Source organism: Petaurus breviceps, unplaced genomic scaffold (assembly GCF_028583685.1).
Source record: "Petaurus breviceps papuanus isolate PSGF00001 unplaced genomic scaffold, PetGlider_PUasm1.0 177, whole genome shotgun sequence".
Classification (NCBI taxonomy): domain Eukaryota; kingdom Metazoa; phylum Chordata; class Mammalia; order Diprotodontia; family Petauridae; genus Petaurus; species Petaurus breviceps.
This window is the reverse complement of record NW_027185776.1, coordinates 3,104,931-3,131,258: the sequence shown is the minus strand read 5'-3', so window position 1 is coordinate 3,131,258 and position 26,328 is coordinate 3,104,931. Positions and strand designations below refer to the sequence as shown.

Here is a 26,328-nt window from a genome sequence, read left to right as displayed (position 1 = left end):
CCTAAAAATTTTCTCTTTGGGAATGAAAAAAGGTCTCACCTGCCTTACAATGTTCAGATACTTTTGTTATTGGGAAGAGCTTCTTGCTTGGAGTTTGGGTTTCTCACTTTATAAACTTTGTCTCCCATTCTTCTCAAACTTTGGTGGCAAACACACTATAATTATTTAATGAACAATGGCTGTCCTGAGACCACCATTTAGCCCCAAGCAACAGCTTAAAATCATAGTCACAGTATATTAGAAGTGAAAGAGAATGTAGTGATCATTTAATTCAAATCCCATTTTACAGAGAAGGAAACCAAGGCTCTGACAAGGGAAGAGACTTGCTTGCCTAAGCTCCCTGGAGCTGACTTCAAATCCTGGGCTCCTTGCATAATACCACACTGTCACAACTAATTAGTAGTGGCAACAAAATTAGGAAGGAAGCAAACACCTACTATACTATGTGCCAGGCATTGTGATAAAGTGCTTTATAAAGATTTTTTTTGGTTTTTCAAACAAGTCTGGAAGATTTAGTTGTTCAGTTCAGTCCCCATTTTGGGGTTTTCTTTGGCAATGACATGGCAGTGGTTTGCCATTTCTTTTTCCAGTTCATTTTACAGATGAGGAAACTGAGGCAAACATCATGAAGTGACTTGTCCAGGGTCACAAAGCTAGGAAGTGTGAGTCCTGCTTTGAACTCTTCAGGTCCTGGGGTCTATCTACCGTACCACTTAGTTGCTTTAGCAATATTATCTCTGCCTCTTTATCCAAAATACTTTCTACTACATCAAAATAAATGTGAGTTTACTAAGATCACTAAGATTACTAAGAACAGGCCTGGTAATCCTTGGAGGTATGGAAAACTGCTTTGGCTTACTCTGACCTGTTCAATCAACAAACATTTATCAAGCACCTTTGATCTCATTTGTTGTGGTCCTTCACTGGACTGACATCACTTCACTGTAATATTGTTGTGTGACAAAAATAGTTTATTTTGAAGAATACACTGTAAATGTAAAGTTGGATGGAAACACAAACTTCATCTTTCTTTAGCTATCTTTGAAAGGGAAAAATTCAAAGAAGACATGTATGTATGTTGCATGTATGTCTGTTCTCTCCCTCTAGAATGCTTTTTCTGAGAAACATAATAGTATCTTCTGGTTATGCCTTTCCTAAGGATTAAAACTGCAAATCAGAAAGATTAAGACAAACCTATACAGGCTTTGTGTGTATTTTTATTTTTTCTAAATTTTAATTGATTTGTTTACTTTTAGATTACAACATTCAGTTCCACAATCGCTGAGATTCAACTTTTCTCCCCCTCCCTCTCCTCCTCCTCCCCCCACCATGGCAGGATGCAATCAGATATAGGTTCTACAAATACCTACCTTTGTGTGTATTCTTATTTTTTTAATTTGTTTTTGTTTTTTTGCTTTTTGGAGGGCACTTGGGGTTAAGTGACTTGCCCAAGGTCACATGGCGAGTTTTTGTGTTAAGCGTCTGAGGCCGGATTTGAACTCTGGTCCTCCTGACTCCAGGGCCAGTGCTCTCTTCACCGCGCCACCTAGCCATGCCTTTTGTGTGTATTTTTAAAGGTCAAAGTCTATTTCAAAATTGAGACTGGATTTCAGAATAACAGATGAAAAAATAAGATAAAATAATAGTATACTCTAAAAAAAAAAAGTCCCAGTCTCATCTCTTAAGGAGCTTACATTCTGGGGAATGGGAGGGATAGGACATGAAAACCATCAAGTTGTATACACTATATTAGTGGAGAATGATGGGGACAAGCAGGATATATTGATGACATAATTTATGGAAACTTGAAGAGAGAACACCTTTTGGGGAGGGTGGTGGCTGCCTGAGATATCTTGATCAAATAAAAGGATTCTGAAAGGTACAGACTTAGTGACATGTACCCAGTGAACCCATAAGCACAGATCTGCTTTATCCCAAGGTTGTTTCCAGGCCAGGCTGGAGCAAGTGTTTGGTAGAGAAGGGAGGGAGCAAGTTATTACCCTAACATGTACCAGGAACAGTGTTAAGAACTTTACAAATAGTCTCTCATTTGATCTTCACAACAATCTTTCAAGGTAGGTGTGGCTATAATTCTTTCTTTTTTAGTTAAGGAAAATGGGGCAAACTTATTTTTTTAACTGATTTTGCCCAGAGTCATCAGTTAGTATCTTAGGCCACATTTGAACTCACGGCTTCCTGTTGCTAGGCCCAGCGTTGTGCCACTGGGTTGCCTGTAGTAGAAAAAGATTTTAATTTAGTCACTGGACCAGGGCTCAATTCAATTCAACAAGTATTCATTAAGAGTCTACTATACAGGCAGGTACATTTAGGAACTGAGGATATGAAGATAATCTTCTCCCTCTTAGTTTCTGCCCTCAAGGAGTTTCTATCTCATTGGGGAGAAATAGCACATAAAAGCAAATAAACCATAGATACAATAAAATAAATGTAAGAGCTGCCTGTAGGGAGCACATTTGAGCAGAACCTTCCTTGAAGGAAGGGGGGGGGGGGCTGGATTTCCGTCCTCAGAGGTGAGCAGTCTGTCAGAATGGGATAGTCCTGTTTAATTTCTTGTATTGGGAGTGTTAAGGATGCCCTCTCCAATGCTGGCACTTGGAAGCTGTGTAACCCTCTGTGACTAATTTCACCTCTGGGCCCCAGTTGGGCCAATCTGTATTTTGTGGAAGGTTTTTGTTTTTGGTACTAAGCTTTCAATAACCATTTATTAAATACCACGTGCCAGGCACTGAGCTAAGGCTGGAGATACAAAGAAAAGGTAAAAGACGGTCTGTGTTTCCAAGGAGCACATCTCCTTCCTCCAAATCAGATATGCAACTTAAAAGACTTAAGGCCCAGGAGCTTTGAGAGGTTGACTTGAGGTTGTCAGAGGGGAGGTTTGAAACTAGGTCCCCTAAATGTGAAATGGGCATAATGAAGCATCTGTGTATATATAGAATATATATGTGAAGCACATATATTTTATTTCCATACGTATATATTTATATGCAACACAGTTGTTTGGGGGGGGGCGCCTCAAAGCTGTAATGAAGCCTGAGTCACAACTGTGGGAGTTTCCCATCTCGTTAGAGCATGTAAAAGCCTCAGTCGGGGACAGGAGGTGAAGCGCAGCCGCCTATCCCAGGTGAGACTCTTTTTGCGGTCTCCATTTCAAAGAAGGATGTCCCCTCCGATCAAATTTCCCTTTCGGCCTTGGGAGATGGAAGGGGAGGAGGAAGTGATGGAGCGCACTCTAAATTCCCACCTTCTTCCCCAAGAAAGAGATGATAGGGTGTGAGGAGAGGAAAACGGGTTTCAACTTCTAGTGGAGGTGTCTTCCGGGGCTGCCAATCTAGCCGCCGTGGGTTTCCTGCCCGCAGGGCGGTAGAAGGCACTCCTCCAGCCCAGTCACGCCCCACCCTGTGCCCCAGCCTCCACGGCAACGGTTTCTGGGTGCAGAAGAACTTGTTTCGTTTGACTCCTCCCAACTTCCGTGGGGGGTGCCGGGACATGGGTAGCAATGCGGTCCAGCCCCGCCCATGTGCTCGTCTTCCCCTCTGCACAGCTTCAACAGTGGACTCAGGTGCAGGGAACCCTCGTAGAACCATGGTCCCGAGGGAGGCGAGTCATCCATCCCCTCTTTTGTAGCGCCCGCCCACTCGCGCTCCCCTTACGCGCAGCTGGATTCCCACGTGCAATGAAGCACATGGATATGACTCAAGTACTGCAAGCCACTCTGTAGTGTGTCCTACCCCCCCTTACTGCATCCGTGATCTTACTTTCAAAGAACACATTCCTCCTACGTGGCTGTTAGGGCAGCCTAACCGGGTCCCTTATCTTTCTCCACACCCCCCCCCCCCTTACGTGCAGCGGTGTTCCTACTCACAGTGAACTTTTTCCCCCTCGTGGGGGTGTAGTTCCTAGAGCGGGGTGATAGCCTCTCTTCCCTGAAGGAGCATTATTATTTGCAATGAAATCTCTTTCCTCCCACGTGGAGTTACGGTCCCAAGGGCCAAAGGCCTCCTCTCCGCAGTATAACCTTCCCTTCTCCCTGCCAGTCGTGTTTCCAATTGCAACAAGCCCCTTCCCACAACAGAAGAGGTATGGTGACAACCACCCACCCCCACTCCTTCTTACATGCCGTTGTGTTCTTATAAGCGATGAACCCCTTTTCACCCACGTGAAGGTAACGTCCAAGGCAAGTAAACTCCATTCCTTCCCCAGCGTGTCCCCTAAACCTTAAGTGCAGCCATGCTCCCCCCGCTTTGACTCTCCCTTATCTCCCCAGGGCAGACAACGGGGCGGCCTCCCCGGGCAGTGATCACCTCCTCCCGCTTGGGTCCCGCGTGCAGAGACCCGCTCCCCTCCTTCCTTCTCCCACTCTCAGTCCTGGTCCAAAGTGCAGAAACCACCCCATCCTGCCCCCAGCCTCAGCCCTGGCCCAAAGTGCAAGGCCCTCCCTCCATTGCCCCACGCTCAGCCTCGGTCCCGCGCGAAGCGAGCGCTTTCCGCCCGGGGGCAGCCGCGGCGCAGCACAGCGGAGGCGGTGCGAGGGGGCTGCCCCGGAGACCCAAGGGGGCGGGGCCGCATTCTCATTGTTCCTTCCCCGAGTGAGTCCCGGGTCCCTCCCACCCTCCCTGAGCTCTTCCCTCCACCTCCCCTCTACCTCCCCTGGGCTCTTTCCTCCACCCACCCCCCTTCCTCGGGAGCGGGGGACGCGGAACATGGGCTCGCGCCCCGCCTTTGTCTCCCGGGCGCGAGCCGCAGCCCCGCGCAGCGCCGCGTAGCCGCCGCTTGGCTTTTGTGCCCGGGCGCCCGGGGGGACGCGCAGCCGGGGAGCCGCTGGCCGGCCGCGGCGGCAGCATGGACGTGACCATTTCGGAGCTCTTAGAGCTCTTTCTGCAGAGCCCGCTGGTGACCTGGGTGAGTGCCGTCCTGAGCGCGAGGGCTGCTGGAGGGCGTGCGGGGTGGGGGCACCGCGAATGGCAAGCTGCCTGGGCTCTTGCGCTTCCAGTGGAGCGCCCACTGCCCCGTCGGGCTGGCACGGGATAAAAAGGGAGCGGCGGAGGGTGGGACCCGTGCCCGGAACGTTGGCCCCTGGCTTCCTCTCACACCCCCTCCCCTGAAGAGGCTTGCATGCAGCCCTCTTTGTTTGGAAAGTGTGCCCCCACCCTCTCCCTGTCCAGGGCTGTCCCTTGTGGGGTCCCCGGCGCTCTCCTCACCCCCTCGGCCTGACTCGGGTTCTGAGTTGCAACCTGTCGGCCTCCCCTGCCCCGAGAACCGTGCGCCCGGATCTGGAGAAGGGAAGCAGCAGGTGGTTGTTGCTGACTCCTGTGGGTTGTTTTAATTGGGGGGAAAGTTGGGGAGGGGGCAGAGGTCACGTCCCAATTCCCCCCCTGGGAACAGAAGTTAAGCTTTTCCAACCATTCCAACCATTCTCGGGATCAGTGATCTCCTAAAGGAATAAGCCTTTCTCCTTTGGAGGGGACCACCTATTTCACCTGTTCCCTCTCTTCGCCCCAGGAGTTGTATGGGAGAGGCTGTGTCCGAAAGACTGGCTATCCCGGAATTCCCGGTGTATTTGGCTTCTCCTGAAGGGATCTATGCCGATGGGGAATGGGTTTTTGGATATTCCTCCTTCCATCCCTCCCCAGTGCCTTCTCTGGTTGTTTCTATAGTTCCGACTGGAAGCATTTTTAGGGAGGTTGGAGAGAAAGCTACCAGGCAACTAGAGAGAATTGTTCTTCCATCACCTTTCTTGTACAAGGCGGCCTGGGTGTGTGCGCGCACGTGTACACTGGCAGTTGTGTATTTCTAATCTTTTAGGGTTGTACAATTTGAACTTGGGCGTGGATCTCAAGCCAGGGCGAGATGTTCAACTTTGTTAACCCTGCCTTCTTTTCCCGAAGGTGAAAACTTTTGGACCTTTTGGAAGTGAAAATGAAGACAACCTGACCATGTACATGGATTTAGTGGATGGCATCTTTTTAAATAAAATCATGTTGCAAATGTAAGTAATTTCTGGAAAGGAAGGGGAGGGAAAAGCGACTCTGGAGGCTGTTGACCTAGGGTTTTCATAGGATGGCATCTCAGGCCTGTTTCAAGGTAGACTCTGCATCTAACAATACATGTCTTTTGGGTACTTTGGGTTATTTTAAGGACCCTAGAATGTTGTTTGTAGCTTCTTTTGAAAGTTGAATTTGAATGGCCTTTATTAAAGTGTTGTGCAATTGACTTCAAACGGGGTACTTGACTTGATGGGTTTGTGGCTCAATGGATCACCAAAAGCCCCTTTTCTTTTCTTGTGCATGAAACTTTTATGTGTGTGTCTGGTTACAGGAAGTGTTAGGGCTAGAGCATCTATGGGTGAAGATAAAGTTTCATGCTAGATTGGGAGTGCTTTTTTTTTTTTTATTCTAGTCTTGTCTGTTGTTGATACTGGGCACAATTGGGAGAACACTTTTCCACCTAAATTGGCTCAAAAAGCCACTTTTAAGGAGAGGCGAAGGACTTTGGTGCAGTAGTACTCTTATTTGTCTTGAAAAATGTGGTTTGGAACAACCTTTTGTAAAAGTTATTTTACTTGGTCTCACATACTCTCCACCACATCCGTTTCTATTGCTGGGTTTTGCATGAGAAGCATGGCTGCCTGATTAACTGGCAAACCTGTCTTTTTGTAGTTTATTGGTGTTTCACTCCCATGATTCTTCAGTAAACATATTTGAGCTACATTTCACTGTGACTCACTAATGTTTGAAGAAATAAGGACTATTGGAATGTTCTTTTTAAAATTAATTTTTTTATATTTCCTCTCTCTCCCTTCTCTCCCTGCCCTGATGAGAAGAAAGGAAAAACAGCATCCCCTGTTACAAATGTGTCTATTCAAGCAAAATAGATTCCCAAGTTGGCATGTCCAAAAAAAGTCTCAGTCTGCACTTTGAGTCCATTATCTCTCTTTCTGGAGAGGAGTAGCATGCTTCATTATGAGTGCTCTGGAATTATGGTTGGTCACTGTATTGATCAGAGTTCCTAAGACTTTCATAGTTGGTTGTTTTTTACAGTATTGTTCTTGTATAAATTGTCCTGGTTCTGTTCACTTAATTCTCCATCAGTTTGTGCTGGTCTTCCCAGGTTTCTCTGAAACCATCCCCTTCATCATTTCTTATAGCACAATAATATTCTATCATATTCATATACCATAACCCCTTAGATTTTTCATATTTAGGTCCTTTTCCTCTCTCTTTGACCTATCAGTCAGTCAATAAGCATTTCTTGGGCACCTGTTCTTTGCCATGCACTGTGCTAAACATGGGGGGCACAAAAGACCTCAAAATCTAATGATCTCTTTGGAGTATTGACCTAGTATTGGTATTGTGCGCCTAATGAGTATGCACAGTTTAGTAGTTTTTTTTAACCTTAGTGGAACTTTTATTTTTTAAAATGATGGGCTTACCAAGGTGATTGGAGGCATGTGGAATAGTGGAAAAAACTTTGCTTTAGGGAAGTGTCAGAGGTGGATTCTGGTCTTAGCTCTACTATCACTTAGCTAACTGTGTGTATCCTTAATTGGATACTTAACACTTTACTTTTCTAGACCTCAAATTCCCCATTTGAGAAAGGTGGATGTTGAATGAATTAGATGTTTTTATAGGTTATAAGGGTATGGGACAGGGAAAGCAGTATGTACTTATTTTTTTGCTTTTTGGAGGGCAGTTGGGGTTAAGTGACTTGTCCAAGGTCACGTGGCTAGGTTTTGTGTTAAGTGTTTGAGGCCGGATTTGAACTCAGGTCCTCCTGACTCCAGGGCCGGTGCTCTATCCACTGTACCACCTAGCCACCCCTAACAGTATGTACTTATGTATTGTCTACTATGTGCCAGTCACTTTACCAATATTAGCTCATTTGATCCTTATAACAGTCCTTCAAGGTAGGTGTGCTTGAAGAAACTGAGGCAAACAGAGGTTAAATGATTTGCTCAGGAGTTACTCAAGTTAGTAAGTATTAGAGGCTGGATTGGAACCCAGTGCTCTCTATCCACTGGGTCATCTAATGGCCTCTATATAAGAGAAAATCCTGTTCTAATTATGGTTCTGTATCCCGAAGAGTGGAAATAAACTAATTAGAGAATATTAATTTATCTCCAAGTCAATTGAAGAATATTAATTTATGCCAATATTAATTTATAAAGAAAAGGAAAATTTTACCTGCAAAAAAAACCCTTTCTCTCTTTTTGGGGAATATGGGTGGGGTGGAACCTGATTTCATTTGTAAAATGCCATTTTAAACCTATAGTTATGAAGCTTAACATTTCCCATTCATTTCCCTTTCCAGTGAATAGTTTGGGTCATTTCGCAAATTATTAGGCATTAGAGTTTGGATACAAGTCTTCTTTATATAAAACTACTAAACCCCAGTGTTTGGTTAAAAGCTAGAAGAAAGAAAAAGATGACTCCCTTGTTTCAAATGGGAACTGTTTTGGCAGGTCTAGTTGATGTGCAGAGATGAAAATGAATTCTCTCTGGAATGCTCTGTGATAAATGTATCATTTTAACTGCACTTGTCAATTGTCTCATGCCTGTTAAGTTACTGGATTCCATTGGTCCAGAATCAGTGAAACCCAAGGTTCTTTTTACAGAGACCTGGAGGCTGTGTAAAATTAAGAAAACCAGGGATATATACAGCGGTTACACACAGACCTCTAGAGGGGGGGATTTGCTGCTGCACATTGCTCTCTCTGCTGACCATTGGCATTTATCAGGTTATTACTGCTTACTTGTAAAATCAGAAGGGCTTTTCTGAGTGGGTCAGAACTGAGAGCCAGTCAGAAAAGTTCTAGCTTGTCAATTCCTCAGGTTTCACTTGTGGCTCAATTTCAACTGAAGAGCTCTTGCTCTAAAATGACTATATTCTGATTAAATTAAAAAAAATCCAGTTTAGTAAGTATGTATTAAGCTACTGTCTGCAGAGCAGTGTGCTAGGTGCTAGGGAAGACAGGAAGTTTTAGAGAGAGGTGGGTCCTACCTTCATGATGCATATTATAGTATACTAGAGGTGGGGGTTTGGATGAGACAATTACAGGAAAGGATACAAACTAATATCTTTAAACCAGCCCCAGAATATGCTTCACATTCCATCTAGTCATCCTTCAGGTAAGTGGGGCTTACCCAGGCATCTTCCCAGCCCTTTCTCCTCTTTTTCTTTCCATATGGAATAGCAGAGAGCATGCCCCACCTCCTAAGGAAAATTAATTCACTCACTTTCAGAACTCTCAGTGGGATTGAGCTGTCCTGATTGGTGGGTGAGTGAGTATAGATTTACCTACCCCAATGTTTTCTAGCCACATCATATCACATCCAGCCTTTACTCAGGAAATCAGGTCCTCCTCTGGCAACTTGTCATGCTGAAGTCCCCAAAATCCCCCCCCCCAATTCTGTTGGACACCCAGATTGTCCAAAGCTAAATTCATCATTACCCCTAAATCTGCCCCTCTTCCAAATTTCTCTTTTATGGTCTAGGGCACTGCCCTCTTCCCAGTCACTCAGGCGTACAGCTTTGGCATCAAACTTAATTCTTCACTCTCAAGCCACATTAGTTCCCAGTGCTTGGCATGTAGCAGGCACTTAATAGATGTTTACTGAATCAAAGTCTTGTCACTTCTACCTATACAACACATCTAGGTGACAGCCCCTTCTCTGTACTCTACTGGGGTTGTCTTGACAGTCAGCTGAGGCGAGTGTTTATTGTTTAATTTCCACAAAAGATGGTTGTGGTTGGAACCAGTCGTTTTGGGCATTGGCCTACAAGTGACATCAGTGTTTCTGAGAATAAAATACTGACCTTAAACAGAAAAATGTGATTCTTTTCTTGGTTTTCATATGCACGACTTGGTGGTGGTTAAAAGACCCAATTCTAATGAGAGAATTAAAGAACAGGAGGGTACAGCTTGGGAAAACGAGGAAGGTCTAATAAGTGGTCTCTCTTAAAATTAATCAGAATATATGCATGGGATAGTAGAGATGAGAATTTTAGCTATCTATTAAGTTTGGACTTAAAAAAAATCTACTCCCTTTTTGGGAAAAATCAGTATTACTTGATACTTTGGAAAAACCTTGAGGTCAGAGGTTCTTAACTTTTTGTGTTGCAGAGACCCCTTTGGTAGGCGGGTGAAGCCTGTAGACCCCTTCTCAGAAGCACTTTTTAGATGCATAAAATAAAATAAGTAGAATTACAGAGGAAAATAGTTATATTGAAATACAGTTATCAAAATATCTTAAAAACCAAGTTCATACATCTCTAGGCTGTGTGTGACGTTGGAAAATTTATGACCCCTTTCTGGGATTCAGTTTCCTCTTTTAGAAAATGAGGGGGTGATTTTTAAATCATCTCTCACCTTTTGAGCCAGTGATCCTGGGTACATGCAGATAAGTATTTGTGTGTATCTTTGATCTGTATTTCCTTACTTCAGTGTTGTACCTTCGAGACAAGATAAGATTTTTTTCAAATCCACTTGGGAATATGGATTTGGGCAGAGAAGCCTCTCCCAGCTCCCTTTCTCTAGCCCCTAGGGACCTGCTGCAGCGTTTGAGGTGGTTTGCTTTTTTCAAACTCTTCCCCCATGCCAGGTGTTTCTGAGGTTTCTGTGGGATGATCAAGAACAGACATATTATTGGCTGTTAAAAGCATGTTGTTATATTGAAAATGGATCCAGAAATATAAAGGAGACTTCAGGCTAGGACTGTATTGAGATTTATTTTCTTTTTTTAAGCGGTTTCATCCTTTTAGACTTCATGTTTTTGTCCTTTGAAAGGTCTTTTTTTTTTTTAAGTCACAGAAATAGAGACAAAAAAAGATTGCTTGGCTCTTTGAAGAGGTAAAGGGGTTTGTGCTCTAGCCAGAATTAGAATGCAGGAATTTCTGGCTCTCAGATCCTTCCTTGTAGACTTCCGTGAGAGTCCTTTTCCAGCCCTGTCCTACTATGACTTTTTTATGGCCTCGAAACTAGTTTTAAAACTCAGGAAGTTGTCAGTTGACCCTCAGGTTGGTGGTCAAGATTTGTTAGAAGTTAAAATCATCATGTTTCTCTGGAGCCCTGGGGAAGGGTGTCTTTTTTCCTTTTCCAACCAGATGCATTGAGAGGAATGTTGAGTTCTTGGCCTGGTGACATTTGGACATGGCTTATGAGTAGCTGTTGGTTCCTTGTGGAAGACAGAAAATGCAGGGTGTTAGCAGAACAACTTTGTTACGGCTGTAGTGCTAACAGCTTTGTGAGTCTGGACAAGTTGTCTGACCTGAGGGTGCCAGTTTTTCTCCCTTCATCTTTCCCTGAAGATGGGCTTTACCTAGGATTAATGAAATACTAATAGAAGACTTTTATGTTCTTCTAAAGAAAAGAGGTTGGAGATTATAAAAGATGATGACAATCATTGTCATTAATTATGGAATCCAGGGAGTGTTCAGGGTTTTTCTGATAACCTGGTTTTTTTCTGTAATTTGAAGATGAAGAAAAGCATCATCAGTTTGTTGGAGAAGTGAAAATGGAGCTGGAAGGAAACAGTTTAATTTCCTCCCACTTGCTTTTACAGATGCTGTCTTTTGTATTTCTCGGAGTGCTCCTAGTACATTGTAGGTGTCTAATAACTGGTTTTGGAAGGGATGAAAGAAAAAAATGAGACCTGAAGAGGCTTGTAGTATGTAGGTTTTAGCACTTGAAGGGACCTCAGAATCCATCTAGTATCACCTTATAAAATGAGAAACTGAACCTAAAGAGATGTTAGGACAAGGTCATAAGGGTATTAAGTATCCACACTGGCCAAAATTTGAGGCATGCATGCATGCGTATGTGTGTGCATGGGTGCGTGCGTGTGTGTGTGTGTGTGTGTATGTGTGTGCGCACTAAAAGCCCAGTCTTCTGAAATGGAATCAGTTTTTCCCTCCCCCCATACCAGGGATTGTCGTGTGAATACAGCAAAAATCTTTTGCAAAAAGAGGCCACGAATCAATTGAGAGAATTTTTTTTCCTCAGTAATCTTAATTTACCCTGGCTCCTTCATAAACAAAGTGCAGCCCTAATGATATGGTAGTGCTCCTAACCAGTAAGTGTCAGGCTTATTTTCTAGTAATGTTCTCAGTTAGGGAGGTGCTTCCCAGAATTGGCCCAGAAGGCAATACAGGGATGATTGATTGGAGGTGTCTCACCCTTGTTATCTGACTGAAAACCTGGCTCCTGGGATGTATTTGGGGTGCAGTGCCTTTGCTGGCTGTATGTAAATTGCAGAAATGCATGATGATTCTTTCACTTTCTGCTTGTAATTTTCTTCCTGTATTTGTCAGAAGCTATTAGAGTGACATCTGTAAACTGGTTGGCAAAATGGAAATAATGAAAACAACTAAAGCCTCCCCTGCCCTCTTTTTTATTTTCCTTCAAAGTTCCATGTGCGAAGACCTAAATGATGCTTTGGGGAATTTCTTCTCCTGCATATACACCACATATACACCATCTCCCTTCTCTCCTGTCCCCCACAACTTTTTTGGGGGGCTGGGGCTTGGGATTTTATCAATACAGGGAACTTCTGGTGTGGATGCTCTCTCCAACAATACAGATGAATAACTTAATTTATGATCATTTATCATCTTAGTTGCCTGGGGCACTGAGAGGGTTGCCTGATATGGTCACACAGCTGATAACCTTAGGTGAGAGTTGGGGAGGGTCCTTTAACTACTGCACTGAGCTGTTCCCTCTGGCTCCTTAAGATGCTCATGTTAAAAAGAATAAATAAAAATACCTGGTGTTTTAGTTGTAACATAAAGCATTAAAACAGTACTCCGAGGTTGTTAGGCACTTATAGACTTTATATTCTGAAATTGTCCCATCCCTGTAAGCTCATTTCCAGAGAATTATGTCCATCTTCAGTTTCTTGGTACTGAGGAGATCCAAAATAAACATGTAAAATGTAAATATTGTCCAGGTTCTATGGAGGAACAGTAAGATCACATGGCTCCTGAACTGGGTAACCTTAGCCCTACCCTAAGATGCCTGTATTTCTATTTTAGGGACAAACAATGAATGCATAAAATTCGTGGCCGGGTTATTCTCTAGAAGGCAGTGGGTGTGTGTATGCACACCCATGTGTGGCTGTTATTTAGTGGACTTTTAAAAATCCAACCTAACAAAGTATGAAGCATGTTTAGTTAAGTGTTCAATAAGTACCTTTTTTTCCCCTTGGCTTTTAAACAGAGCTGCATAAAAGCCATTTTATTTCTAATGGCAATTGAAAAGAATTCCTCTTCTAGACTTTCGTAGGCGTTTTTCTCATTTATTGAGCTTTCATGGGCTGTTCATCATAGAGCTTTAAGTCTTTTACTCCAGAAATTCGATGTCCTTTCATGTTCTAGTCTTTCTTCAGCCTGGGTAAGGGAGAGAATAAACATTTATATGGCACCTACTATGTGCAAAGCATTGTGCTCAGGGCTTTTATAAATATTACCTCACAATCGATGAGGTACAAGGTGTGTGTGTCTTGGTGTCATCTCGAAAGAATTTGCACAGAAACCTTGGGAGGTATCTCCACCTTACAGTTGAGGAAACCGAGGCAGAGATGAAATGACTTGTCACACAACTAGTAAATGTCTGAGACCAGATTTGAACCCAGGTCTTCCTGACTCCAGGCCCAGCTCTCTAGCCACTGTGCCACCTTGCTGCCCCTGGGGATCATTTCACTGAGAATATGGTGATAGGCCTTCTTCTGCTCCCCAGAAAGCTCTTCACAATCATGGCATAGCGGACAGAGCATTGGATTTGGTGTCGAGAGGACCTGAGTTCAAATCCTGCCTCAGAAACTTCCTAGTCATGGGACCTTAGGGAAGCATGTAGATTCTTAGCCTCATTTTCCTTGTCTGTAAGATGGGGATAATTATAGTGCCTGCCTTCCAAGGGCATTGTGGCAATCCAGTCAGTCTATATTTATTAAGTGCCTGCTATGTGCAGGCCTTGTACCATGCACTGAAGATACAAAAAAGAGGCAAGACAGCCCCAACCCTCTTTGTTGTTCAGTTGTGTCCTGCTCTTGTGACCCCATGGGTCATAGTGTGCCAAGACTGTCCGTGGAGTTTTCTTGGCAAAGATACTGGAGTGGTTTGCCATTTTCTTCTCCAGTTGATTAAGACAAACAGAGGTTAAGTGACTTGCCTAGGGTCACTCAGCTAGTAAATGTCTGAGGCTGTATTTAAACTCAGGTCTTCCTGACTCTAGCCCCAGTGCTTTATCCACTGAGCCACCTAGCTGCTTCCTCCCTGCCCTCTTTGTTGTTGCTGTTCATTTGTTTCATTTGTGTCCGACTTTTTGTGACTTCATTTGGGGTTTTCTTGGAGAAGATTTCCTTCTTCAGCTCACTTTCCAGATGAGGGAACAGAGGCAAATTTAACAGAGGTTAAGTGACTTGCCCAAGGTCACACAGCTAGTAAAAGGCTGTATTTGTACTTGGGAAGAGCAGTTTTCCTGACTCTGGGCCTGGAACTCTAATCCTCTGAGCCATCTAACTGCCCCTTACCCGTTAGGAGCTTATAGTCTAATTACCACCAAATGAAATAAGGTAAATAAAACAAGAAGGTTATTGTGAAGATCAAAGAGATGGTATATAAGCTGGTTTGCCGACCTTAAAACACTCTTCAAATGATAGGTAGTTATAAATATTATATTATTATAATATATAAATTATATAATATGTAAATATTATAAATAATAATGACAATAGTGAGAGTACTTCCTCTGCCTACTTAAATTAGGACCCCATGATTTGAGGCCTAATCTCTGAGAGTTGCCTGGAGCAGGACTTTGAGTAACTCATTGTAGGCATTGGAAAAAAGATGCATGATTTAGAATTAGAAGAGCTGAATTCGAATCTCAGGGCTATCACTTCTGTGCCCTTGTTCAAATAATATTACCTTAGCTTCTTCCTTTGTAAAAAAGAATAGGTTGAGTTGGGGGGTCCTTCCTACCTAAAGTCTTAAGATCCTGGACCTTTCTTATAGCTCCCCTATAAATTGAGAATGAGAAAGTTTGTACATTTTCTTCTTTTTCAGTGGAAATTAGGAAACCCCTTTGTACTGTATGCACATGAATTGCTATTGTTTGGAAAAGCAGCCTCTGGCAAATTTGGCAAAAAGTAGAATCTCATTCAGTTCTGCCGAGTCTGGGCTCTGTAAACAGGACAATTTTTTTTTTTTGTGTATATGACATGCTTATAAAGAAATGTGATGAAAGCCTTGTGTGCAGATAAGTCCAGTGAAGTCAGTCTTTCCCTTTGGTTTCATCTCCATGAGGACTGACACTTGTCTGAGGTTGGAAAAGAAATGACAAGACCCACAGGAATTATTGCTGTCTTTCCCTGTGTCATTTTGTCGTGGGATAGTTTATATTCTGTGTATTGTTGCAAATGGTCTTTAAGATTTTAGGGGCAAAGACTATAACTCCTCAGAATCACCAATCCCTTCCCATCTCATTGGAAGGATGTCCATCAAGTCTCTGCTAAAATCCCCCCTTTCTGTAAGAAGACTTTTCTAATATTCTCTAATCTTAATGTCTTCTAAGATTATCTCCAATTTAGTCTGCAAATATCTTGTTTGTGCGTAGTTATTTAAATCTTGTCTCTGTCTCTCATTAATCTGAGTTTATTGAGCATAGGGACTTAAAAAAATTTTTTTTTAGTATCCTTTGTATTCTCATTGAGATTTCATTCGTTTAAGATTGTTAGGCATTTAATCCCCTTTATTCATGACATAGCTTGTATCCTAGGGTTTGGAGCCAGGAGGAACCTTAGAAGTCATCTGTTGCAACACCCTCACACCCTCATTTTACAGATGTGGAAACTGAGACCTAGAGAGATTACGTGATTTCCTTAAGGTTTTGGAAAGCCAAGCTGGTCTCACTCATGATGATCTGGGTCTAATTCATGCTGGCTGTATGACCATGGATAGGTCACTTAATATTCTTTAAATATTTCATTTTTTCCCTAATTGAGTGTAAGGACAATTTTTAACATTCATTTAAAAATTTATTTTTAATTTATGGAGTAAAGCAATACCTTCAAAAAGATGATTACTACTTCATAAATGCAAAATAATTTTACACTTAAGGGAATAGTAACTGCTGGAAATTTAAAGGAGGTAGTTGGGGGACAAATTGAAAGAGGCATTTTCATATATTTGATAATAAACGTAGAGAATTTCCTCACAACAGCCCTGCAAGGTCGGTGCTGTTATCATCATCATTTTACAGATGAGAAAACTGAGGACAGGCAGAGCTTAAGCGATTTACTCCAGATTACACAGTTTGTAAGTGTCTGCGGCTGGATTTGAACTTGGGTCTTCCTGAGACTAGGCCCAGTGCTGTATCTGCTGGGCCACCTAGCTGCCTCTAGATTATATGCTCTTGGAGGGTAGGAATTGTGTCTTACCTAAGCTGTAAATCTTTTTCAGTCTCTCCTCCCATGTGGCCGAGTGGGTCCTTGGTAAATGTTTACATTAAAGTAATAATAACAGTTAACATTTATATATATATAGTGTTTACTATGTGCCAGGAACTGTGCTAAGTACTTTACAATGATCTCATTTGACCCTCACAACCTGGGGTTTGGGAGTGGGTGCTTGTTATTATCCTCATTTTATTTTATTTTGGAGGGGGAGGGCAGGGCAGTTGGGGTTAAGTGACTTGCCCAAGGTCACGTGGCTAGTAAGTGTTAAGTGTCTGAGGCCTGATTTGAACTCAGGTCCTCCTGACTCCAGGGCTGGTGTTCTATTCACTGCGCCACCTAGCCATCCCTGTTATCCTCATTTTAAAGATGAAGAAACTGAACTAAGCAGATGTTAAGTGACTTGCCCAGGGTAACACAGCCATTAAGTATATTGGTCAGATTTGAACTCATGTCTGCCTGACTCCAGGTCCAGCAACTATACCATATCGATGTCCCATTTTGAAAGGTGTTTGACATTTGGTGCTTTACAAGAAATGTTTTATTTTTTTCTCTTTTCCCTAGAGACCCCAGGCCAACAAATCAGCGGATCAACAAGCATGTCAACAATGATGTCAACCTTCGGATACAAAACCTCACCATCCTGGTTAGGAGCATTAAAACTTACTACCAGGTACTGCTTGTTCTCTCCCCTTCGGGGTTCTGTCTCCTCTGCTTTGTGATATAGCTTAGAGTTGTCAAAGGAATGGGGCACAGGAAACAGAGAGGAACTGATGATGTTCATTTATGTGCTTTTTTAAAGTTCTGTGAACCCATCTTTCTGTCATCAGGTACTGATTAAAAATCTTTTAAGAATGATCAATTAATCAGCAACTGTTGATTAAACTTTTATTATGTGGTAGGCACTAGGGGAATACAGAGACAGTAAATGTAAGACCTTACATTTTTTCAATGCTGATTTCTCTTCAATATTGATGCTTTTTAGCTAAAGCCTGGATAGTATCAGTAAGCTGGTTTTCTCTTATGTGGCTTTTCTGTGTTTTTTTTTTTTCACAATTAACTGTCATGGTTGATGATAGACCATCATATTCTGGGTTCTAAAGTGAGAATTAAAAGATTGTGCCTCAGTTTCCCCAAGTTTACCACAAGACTGTGTCCTTGTGTACCCCCAGCTTTTAGCTTCTTATCTCAGCCTGGAGCCTCAATCTTGAGCCCTATACAGTTCTGGGGGTATCAGTTCTTTGTACACATTTCAGAAATTCTCTGAATCTCTCTTCTCACTCACGGCCTATGACTATGATTCCACTGATTACAACCTTGGCATAATTGTTGGTGTGTATTTATTTATATAGCATCTCCCTGGTTCAAAGGCAAGCTCCCTGAAGTCAAGGGACAGTTATATTTTTCTACCTCTGCTGAATGTTGGGGACAAAAGTAGAAAAAATGTCTGTGACTTTTGAGGAATGATTTTGTTGTTTTTGATATAACCTTTTACCAACCAATAGGGACTAAAGCAAGGGTGCTGTGGAATACTTTTATGAGTTTTTCTGTGTGTGATGGTTCTTGGAGCCCACCTCATTCACTGATGGGTTAAAAAGGTTTTGGAGAAGGAGGTGGATCACTGTATACTGGAGGAATGCTGCTGTAGGGATGCTTCCTCTCCCCATTCTCCCCTTCCCCCCAGGGTCTCCTTCCCTACTTTGTTTCTCTCTGGAAGGCCCCTTTCAGATCAGAACTAGTCTGATAACTTCCATTACACTCATCTGCAAAACTAAAACGTAGTTAAGGGGAGCTTTCTGCTCTTTAGAAGAGCTGTTTGTCTAATTGAAAAGGCAAAGAAGCGTCCTGCAGTAGTGTTAGAACTGCTCTCAGTCATGAATGAGCCCGAGCTAGGGTGATCACTATAGTGTAAGCTGCGTTGGCTGGGATAGCCGTGGTGCTGAAATTCATCTCGCTTCTTCTTTTTTTTTTTTTTTTTAGCAAGGATTTCTTGGCATAGTGTGTCTCGGTTTTGTAAGGCATTTCAGGATTGTAGGATCTAGAGAGGGAAGGAAGGGATCCTCCTTCGCCATCTAACCAACCTTCCCATCCTATGGGTGAGAGGTCCATACCTTGCCCAGGGTCACATAATCAGAATTGGAATCCAGGTCTTTCAGTTCCTATGTGCCCTGAAATATTATTTACAAATAATAACATTTGTAAAGCACTTAGCATGTTAGTGCCTGACACAAAATAGGGGCTTAACGAATGCTTTTGCCCTCCACCTTTGCCCGCTTTGACTATACAGTTCTGTACCAAAGCTTCTATTATTTTTGTATTATCAGATAGAGAAATGTAATTTGGATGTTAGGGGTGTTAAATAGCTGGTCAGAAAAACTGTATACAGATAGTGTTGATTTATTTCAGCCTGGAGAGAGGTTTCCAGTGACATGTCCAAAGGGCACTAGCAGTAGGCACTGTGATATTAAACCCATTTACAGAAGTCTTCTTGATCCTTATCCTGATCTATTCTTGTCATGATGGTCCTGTTGGCTTTGTATAGATGATGATGGAAATGTCATTGGATTGATAGATTGTTTTAAAACTTCCTATAGATCCAGTGGGCAAAACTTTGTGTAGGTCCTATGCCTTAGGAGAGCTTTTCCCCCCCATGGCTGAGTTCTTTTGGTAAAGCAAGGTGGAGAGTGCTGAACAAGGAGTCAGCATTCCTGGTCTGAGCCCTGGCTTTACCGTTGACTAGCTCTGTGACCTTGGACTTTACCTTCCCCGTCTATAAAATGGGAATAATAACATAACTACTTTATCTACCTCACAGAACTTTTTTGAGGAAAATACTTTGTGCCAAGATTTTCTGCTAAGGGTAGGTCATGTCACCTTTAAGTGCATTTTGTCCCTTATTCTCCTTGTTCAGTATGAACATGTTGCTATTTATCATTAGCAAAGTGCTGGCTTATCAAAGTAGTGAGCTCTCCATCACTGGAAGTATTCAAGTAGAAACTAAATAAACTAATTTACCAATGTTATAAAGGTAATTCTGCACTGGATAGTAGGTTGGGTTAGATGACCTCACTCTTATATCAAGTTCTGTGGGTGTCTGAAACTCCCTCTTTTGTTGTTTTTTGCTTTTTTTTTTGTGGCAAATGGGATTAAATGACATGTCCAGGGTCAGAGAGCTAGTAAGTGTCTGAGTTTGGATTTGAACTCAGATCCTCCTCACTCCAGGGTCAGTGCTCAGTCCACTGTGCCAGCTAGTTTCCCTTTTGAAACTCCCTCATCCTCAGTTTTCTCATCTCTAAAAAGAAAGGGTTGGACTCATTAGTTGATCCCTAAGGTCAAAGTTCTTTCCAGCTCCAAGACACTATGATTCTCAGGTCTTACGTATACCTGGTGGTCCCTGAACTTAAATGAGTTCTGCATACACCTTACACAAGTCTCTGTATTGAATATGTACATTTTTTGACGGGTTATTGTCATAAAGGAACAATGCCAGAACATACAATAATTAACTTTTCAGGGGAAAAAAAGCTGATCTGCTTCTCTCTTTTCAAGGATCCATTCATGTAGTGACAATTTAGAAATACAACAGAAATAAGAGGAATGTATTGTTACTTCATAGTGAACTTATGCAGATTTTAGTTAGACAAATGAGAGATGCTCAGCTGACACAACCCAGTGCCCAGAGACTGGGTTTGGCATTATCTTTATTTCCCTTTCTCCAACACACCCTGATGGATGAATGGAACACTTTCTCTTGTCTCTGCTTGTTAGAAGCACATGTCAGGGTTAGAGGATCAATGCCACTGTTTTTTTTAGAATGACCTTCCTGATCCCTTGGCTGACCACTTCCTCCTCTCCTCTCTGCCCCAAGAACAATGGGGCCATGAAAAACTGGAAAGGCAGAGGGCAGTCCTTGGAAGAGCAGGAATTGTTTGTTTTCCAAGGAAGCTCTCTCCTTTGACCTCTGTGAAAACTTGCCAAGGAAGATACTGAGTTTTGATGGGCTTTTAATGCTCAGGTCAGGATGCTGAAGACTGAAGTCTAAAAGAATTCAGACTAATTCCAGAGCAGGAGGTCACTTTTGGCAACAGAGCCCTGCCCTGGAATCCTTTTAATATTAGCATGTGTTGATGACTGAATGGAGTTCAAATCTGGCCTTAGACACTAGCTGTGTGACCCTCTGGGCTAGTCACTTCCCCCTCTTTGCCTCAGTTTCCTCAAATGTAAAATGAGCTCCAGAAGGAAACGGCAAACCACTTCAGTATCTTTGCCAAGAAGATCCCCGGTGGGGTTCCAAAGAATCAGACAGGACTGAAAACAACCGCACAAGCCTGTATTTTATGTGCCAGGTACTGTGATAAACACTTTAGAGTGATCTCAGTTAATCCTCAGCAGCCTTGTGAGATAGGGATTATTTTTATCCCCATTTGACAGGGGAAGGGAGCTGAGATGAATAGAGGGTGAAGAAATTTGCCCAGGGTCATGTAAGCTAGCAGGTATCTGACACTGGATCAGAACTGGGGTCCTCTTGACTCTAGGCTCAGCACTCTGTCCATTGTGCCATCAGCTGCCTCTGGCACGAGAAGGTGACTGGAGCCTGCACTCCTGTCAGGCCTCCATCTGTAGAGTTGTGTTTGGGTTAGGAAGACCACATTTTAGGAAGGTCACTGTCATACGGACACTCATTCAGAGGAGGACAAATATTGTAATAGAAATAGAATTAGAAGATGGCCCATATGAGGGTTGTTTGAAGGAGTGGGTGTGTTTGTCTTGGAGAAGAGGAGACTCGGAGGGATGTGATAATTGTGCATAAATATCTGAAGGAATGTTACATGGAGGAGGCCCCAGACTTGCTCTGCTTTGGTCCCAAAGGTCATAAAAAATAACAGTATATATAAATAAACAACATTTATCTATGTATTTTTTTTTTTTTTGCTTTTTGGAGGACAATTGGGGTTAAGTGACTTGCCCAAGGTCACATGGCTAGTTTTTGTGTTATGTGTCTGAGGTCGGATTTGAACTCAGGGCCTCCTTACTCCAGGGCTAGTGCTCTATTCACTGTGCCACCTAGCCGCCCCTTAAACAATATTTATCTAATTAACAGCATTACTATAGTGTTTTAAGAGTTAAGTCCTTTACCCCTGCTATTCCATTTCTTCCTTACAACAGCTTTGTGAGGTAGTTGCTCTTATCTTCATTTTACTCTGGGGATAAGTGGCCTACTCTGAGGCCAGTTTTGAGCTCAGGTTGTCTTGACTCCAGGTCCAGCACTCTGTATACTCTAGGGACCCTGGGAGCAATAGCTGGAAATGACAGAGTTAGAGTTTAGCTTGGTAAAAAAAAAAAACAACTTGTTAAGGTTTAGAATTCTCTAAAATTAGAATTGTTTTTCAGGTGTGCCTGAGTCTTTGTGACGCAGTGGATCTCTGTCTATGGGGTTTTCTTGGTGAAGATACTGTTATGGTTTGCCATTTTCTCCTCCAGTGGCAAATAGGTTAAAGTGACTTGCCCAAAGTCACACAGGAAGTTTCTGAGGCTGGATTTGAACTTAGGTCTTCCTGACTCCAAACCCAGCACTCTAACCACAGCACTGCCTAGCTGCCTCTAAAATTTAAGTTGCCTTAAAAATGGAGTGAGTTTCTCTAACATTGGGAATATTCAAGTGCAGACTGGATTGACTAATGGAGTGGGGGGGCAGAACCTTCAGCCTCAAGGCCCTCAGCACTTGAGGACCTAGAGGGTCACATATGGCCTTGAGGCCCTTCCACCCCTGGAAGGGATTCCTGTTCACTTGTGTTATGCTAAGTGTCCCTTCCAACTCTGAGTTAACTCAATCTGTGGTCTAGCTTGAGTAAGAAGTCCTGAAGAGGCAGCTAGGTGGCCCAGTGGATAGATCACTGGGCCTGGAATTAGGAAAACCTGAGTTCAAATCTAGCCTCAGACACTAGTTGTGTGACCCTGGGCAAGTCACTTAACCCTGTTTGCCTCAATTTCCTCATCTGTAAAATGAGTTTCAGAAGGAAATAGCAAACCATTCCAGTATTTCTGCCAAGAAAACCCCAAATAGGGTCACAAAGAGTCAGACTGAAAAATGACTCAATGATAACAACTATGTGTCAAATGGGCTGCCTCTTACCCTCTGTTTTACCTTAGTCCACTGGAAAAGGAAATAATATGTATTATTATAAATACATAAATATAATTTTATATAAATAAATATTATGTAAATAGTACTGGCCTGCTGTGGTCCATGGTGTCTTGAAGAGTTGGATATGACTGAACAAAGAGAAAAAATGACTAAAGGAAAAAAAAGTCCTGAGGATGACAAGGCTGAAGGAAAAAATGGAGAGAAGAGACTGGGGAAATGGGCTTCAGTGCGGATAGGGAGAGGTAGGTGAAAATCAGGCCAATAAAATTGGGAGAAGTGGTAGATGTGATTACATAATTGTGATTTGAAATTTGGGGGGGGGTTGTATTTTGTACATGTTGGAAGTATATTATTAGGCAGGGGAGAGGCTACATAACAAACATCTATTTAATCTAATTAATTGAGTTTATATTCTGGTTGCCCTGTTTAAGATTCCTGGGCCTAGTGACTGCGATTGTAGAATTTGGAGAACCAGTAGTCACTGAAGAGGTTCATGCTGTCTCCCTTTAGGATAAAACGTGAACGTTAGGGAAGCTTGTCTTGTGCTCTCTGCACCTGCTGGACGTCAGTTGTAAGGAGGTGGGGGGGTGGTACTATGTGTAAAATTTATTCTTGTCTTTGGGTTTGGGTACATACCTCTCCCTGCTCCTGCTTGCTACTAAATGCTTATGGAATAAGTGAATGGATAAATATTCCTCCATGTTCTACACTCTGTCTCCCTGCTCCCACTGCTATGGCCTCAGCAATTGTAAAGGCCAATGACTCCTTATTATCTATAGGATGAATTTTAAAACACTTTGGCTGATCCAAAATTTAACTTTCTAGGACAAACTGGCCTTTTCTCTGTTCCTTACATAGGACATTCCATCTCTTGTGCATTATACTTATGACTGGATACCTTTCCTCTTTACCTCTGCCTCATCGAGACTCTCCCCGCCTTCGAGACTGGTTGGGCGCCATCTTCTGTATGAGGCCTTTCTTCATCCCTCCAGCTGCTGATGCCTTCCCTCTTCCCCCTGAACTACCTTGTATTTAATTATCATCTATAAATTTTGGTTTATAAACTTGTTTATACTTTATATATTTTGTTATTATTGAGTCATTTTCATTCATGTCAAATTCTTCTTGACCCTTTTTTGGGCTTTTCTTGGTAAAAGATACTGGAGCGGTTTGCCATTTCCTTCTTTAGCTCATTTTACATATGAGGAAACTGAGGCAAACAGCATTAAGTGACTAGCACAAGATCACTTAGCCAGTAGTAAGTGTCTGAGGCCAGATTTTTAACTTGGGTCTTTCTCACCCTAGGCCTAGACTCCTATCCACTCTGCCAACTGGCTGGCACCAATTTTCTTGGCATCTTTTCAATTAGAATGTAAACTCTTTGCAAGTAGGACTTGTTTCATTCTTTGTACATATTTCTCTAGTGCCTAGCTCAGAGTTGGCACTTAATAAGTTGACATTACTTATTAAATACTTGTCAGTTGATTGCTTGTTGTGTTCCATGTTGGCCTAATCATATAGAAAGTGATTCCTACCTTTTCCTTTAGACAAATAGTGTGTATTGTTCAGAATATAGGGCACACTCTCCGTTGTCTCTTCCTCTAGTCTGCTTTGAGTAAAGCTTAGCTATTTTTATTTTAGAATCAATACCTGTGTATTTTCTTTCCAGAGAGAACTTATTTTTAGGAATGTGACCTAGTAAGATGGCCTGTATTTAAGCCAATATAATAAAATGTGTGTAAGAGATAATTTTGGGCGGGAATGTCTCTGGAAAAATAAATGAGTTGTTTTTGTTTTTCCACAACTGAAAAGCAAGTTTGTGGAAAACTATTTTTCCATCGTTACTGAACTTTTCATCCAGCCCTTAGAAACCTTTTCTAAATGATACAGAGCTAGCAACCCATCCATATGTGAAATGTTTTTGGCAAACATTTTTGAGTGAGTGCCAGGTGTTGTAATAAACAGGGGAAACAGAGAACTGATGAAGAGTTCCTGCCTCCAAGGAGCTCAAACTTTTGGGGAAGGTATGTGACCTATACACAGATAGAGGTGAGTCAATACAATACAATATAATATAAAACTGTAATAATATACAAATATAATGATAATAAATATATAAATATTTATATATTTATATATTTACATAGCCACCTACTATGTGTCAGGCACTGTGCTAAACACTGTACAAATATTATCTCATTTTGATCCTTATAACAACAAAGAGGTAAGAGCTATTATCATCCCCATTTTACATGTGAGGAAACTGAGGCAAACAGGTTAAATGATTGCCCAGGGTCACCCAGTTAATGTGTCTGAACCTGGATTTCAGTTCAGGTCTTTGGAACTTCAGCTCTATACACTGTGCCACCCAGCTGCCTCTGTCATTTAATTTAAGGACTTTGTTTTATTGATGCAATGGGGAGCCACCTTCAGGTTTTTCAGGTAGGGAAGTGAAACAGACTTGACTTACTCCTAAGGAAAATTATTTTGATAGGAATGGGTAGGATATATTGGAGAGGGCAGGCAGGGAATCCCAACACGAAACTAGGCTGTTGGAGCAGGCAGTCAAGAGGGGGTAAACGTTTTTGACTAAGATGGTGGCCGTGTGGGTGGAGAGGAGGAAACAGCACTGGTGATGTTGTAGAGAAGGACTTGATGAGACTGGACAGCTGATTGGATGGGGGATGAGGGAGAGTGAAGAGACAGGGATGATTGTGAGGTTAAAAACTTGCGTAACTGGATGATGGTGTGCATGACAAAAATGAAGGTGTTTGGGAGAGTGGGCTTATGGGGGAAGATGACGAGTCTGCTTTTGGCTATGTCGAGTTTGAGACGCTAACAGACTGTCTAAGTGAAGCAGTTCAGGAGGGATGTATATAAGAAATATATATTTAAATATATGTGTATCATGTGTGTATGTATATGTGTATATGTTTATATGTGTGTGTACACATACCTATACCATTGGCATAGAGCTGACGAAAGGTCATGTGTGTGCACACACACATAACATATGTACATTTAAATAAGTGTGTACGTGTATGTATGCATGTGTGTAGTGTATGTATGCATGTGCGTACACACATACACATATGCCATTGTCCTAGAGATAATGTGAGAGTTGATGACATAAATAAGACAGAGAGTGCTGGGTTCGCTCAAGTCATTGATTTGGGGAGTGGGAGGACACGCTCTTAGGAGGGTGGGAGTCACATGTTGATCCTGCAATTTGAGAGATGGTCTGAAAGGTGGTAGGACAATGAGGTGAGATGATGTCACAGAAGTCAAAAGGAGGAGGTGGTTGTCCTTTGTTCTCGAAGAGGACCATGACTTTGGAAGGTGATGTAAGTGAATTGGATTTAAGTGAGGCAGAGCTGTGCAAAGTCACTAGCCTCACTTTCTCCTCCAGAGCCATCTGGGTCCAGTGGCAAGATATAGATCAGGATGACAGGAGATGCCCCCGCCCCCAAAGGAGGAGATAGCATCTAAGAGGAGGGAGGATTCAGAATTTTCAAAAAACAGTATGAAAGTCAAGGAGACTGAGGCTGGAGAAAAGAGGTTTGGGTTGAAATTTTAGAGATCTTTGTTGAGAGTAATTTTATTCAAGTGGCTGGGTTGAAAGTTAGATGATGAGGCATCAGGAAGTAGAGACATTAATGTGTGTGCGAGGTAGGACACTGTTTCTCTGGTATGTTGTCTTGCTTTAATCTCCATAAATGT

The 26,328-nt window shown here is 42.4% G+C and overlaps 1 protein-coding gene across 4 annotated transcripts in view; it reads left to right on the top strand.

The window, feature by feature from the left end:
* Positions 1 to 4,735: 4,735 nt before the first annotated feature.
* The window catches only part of CCDC88C (coiled-coil domain containing 88C), a 238,958-nt gene continuing 217,365 nt past the window's right edge, over positions 4,736 to 26,328 (top strand). For 2 of the 4 annotated variants that reach the window (XR_011167950.1, XM_069086001.1), the window contains exons 1-3: positions 4,745 to 4,920; positions 5,907 to 6,007; positions 17,028 to 17,136. Coding sequence is in view for 3 of the 4 variants with exons in the window: in XM_069086001.1 (XP_068942102.1) it covers positions 4,861 to 4,920; positions 5,907 to 6,007; positions 17,028 to 17,136 (270 nt within the window). In the remaining variant the exon portion in view is untranslated. Of the gene's footprint in view, positions 4,921 to 5,906; positions 6,008 to 17,027; positions 17,137 to 26,328 lie in introns of all 4 variants that reach the window. The other 2 variants (XM_069085999.1, XM_069086000.1) reach the window with 2 other exon arrangements.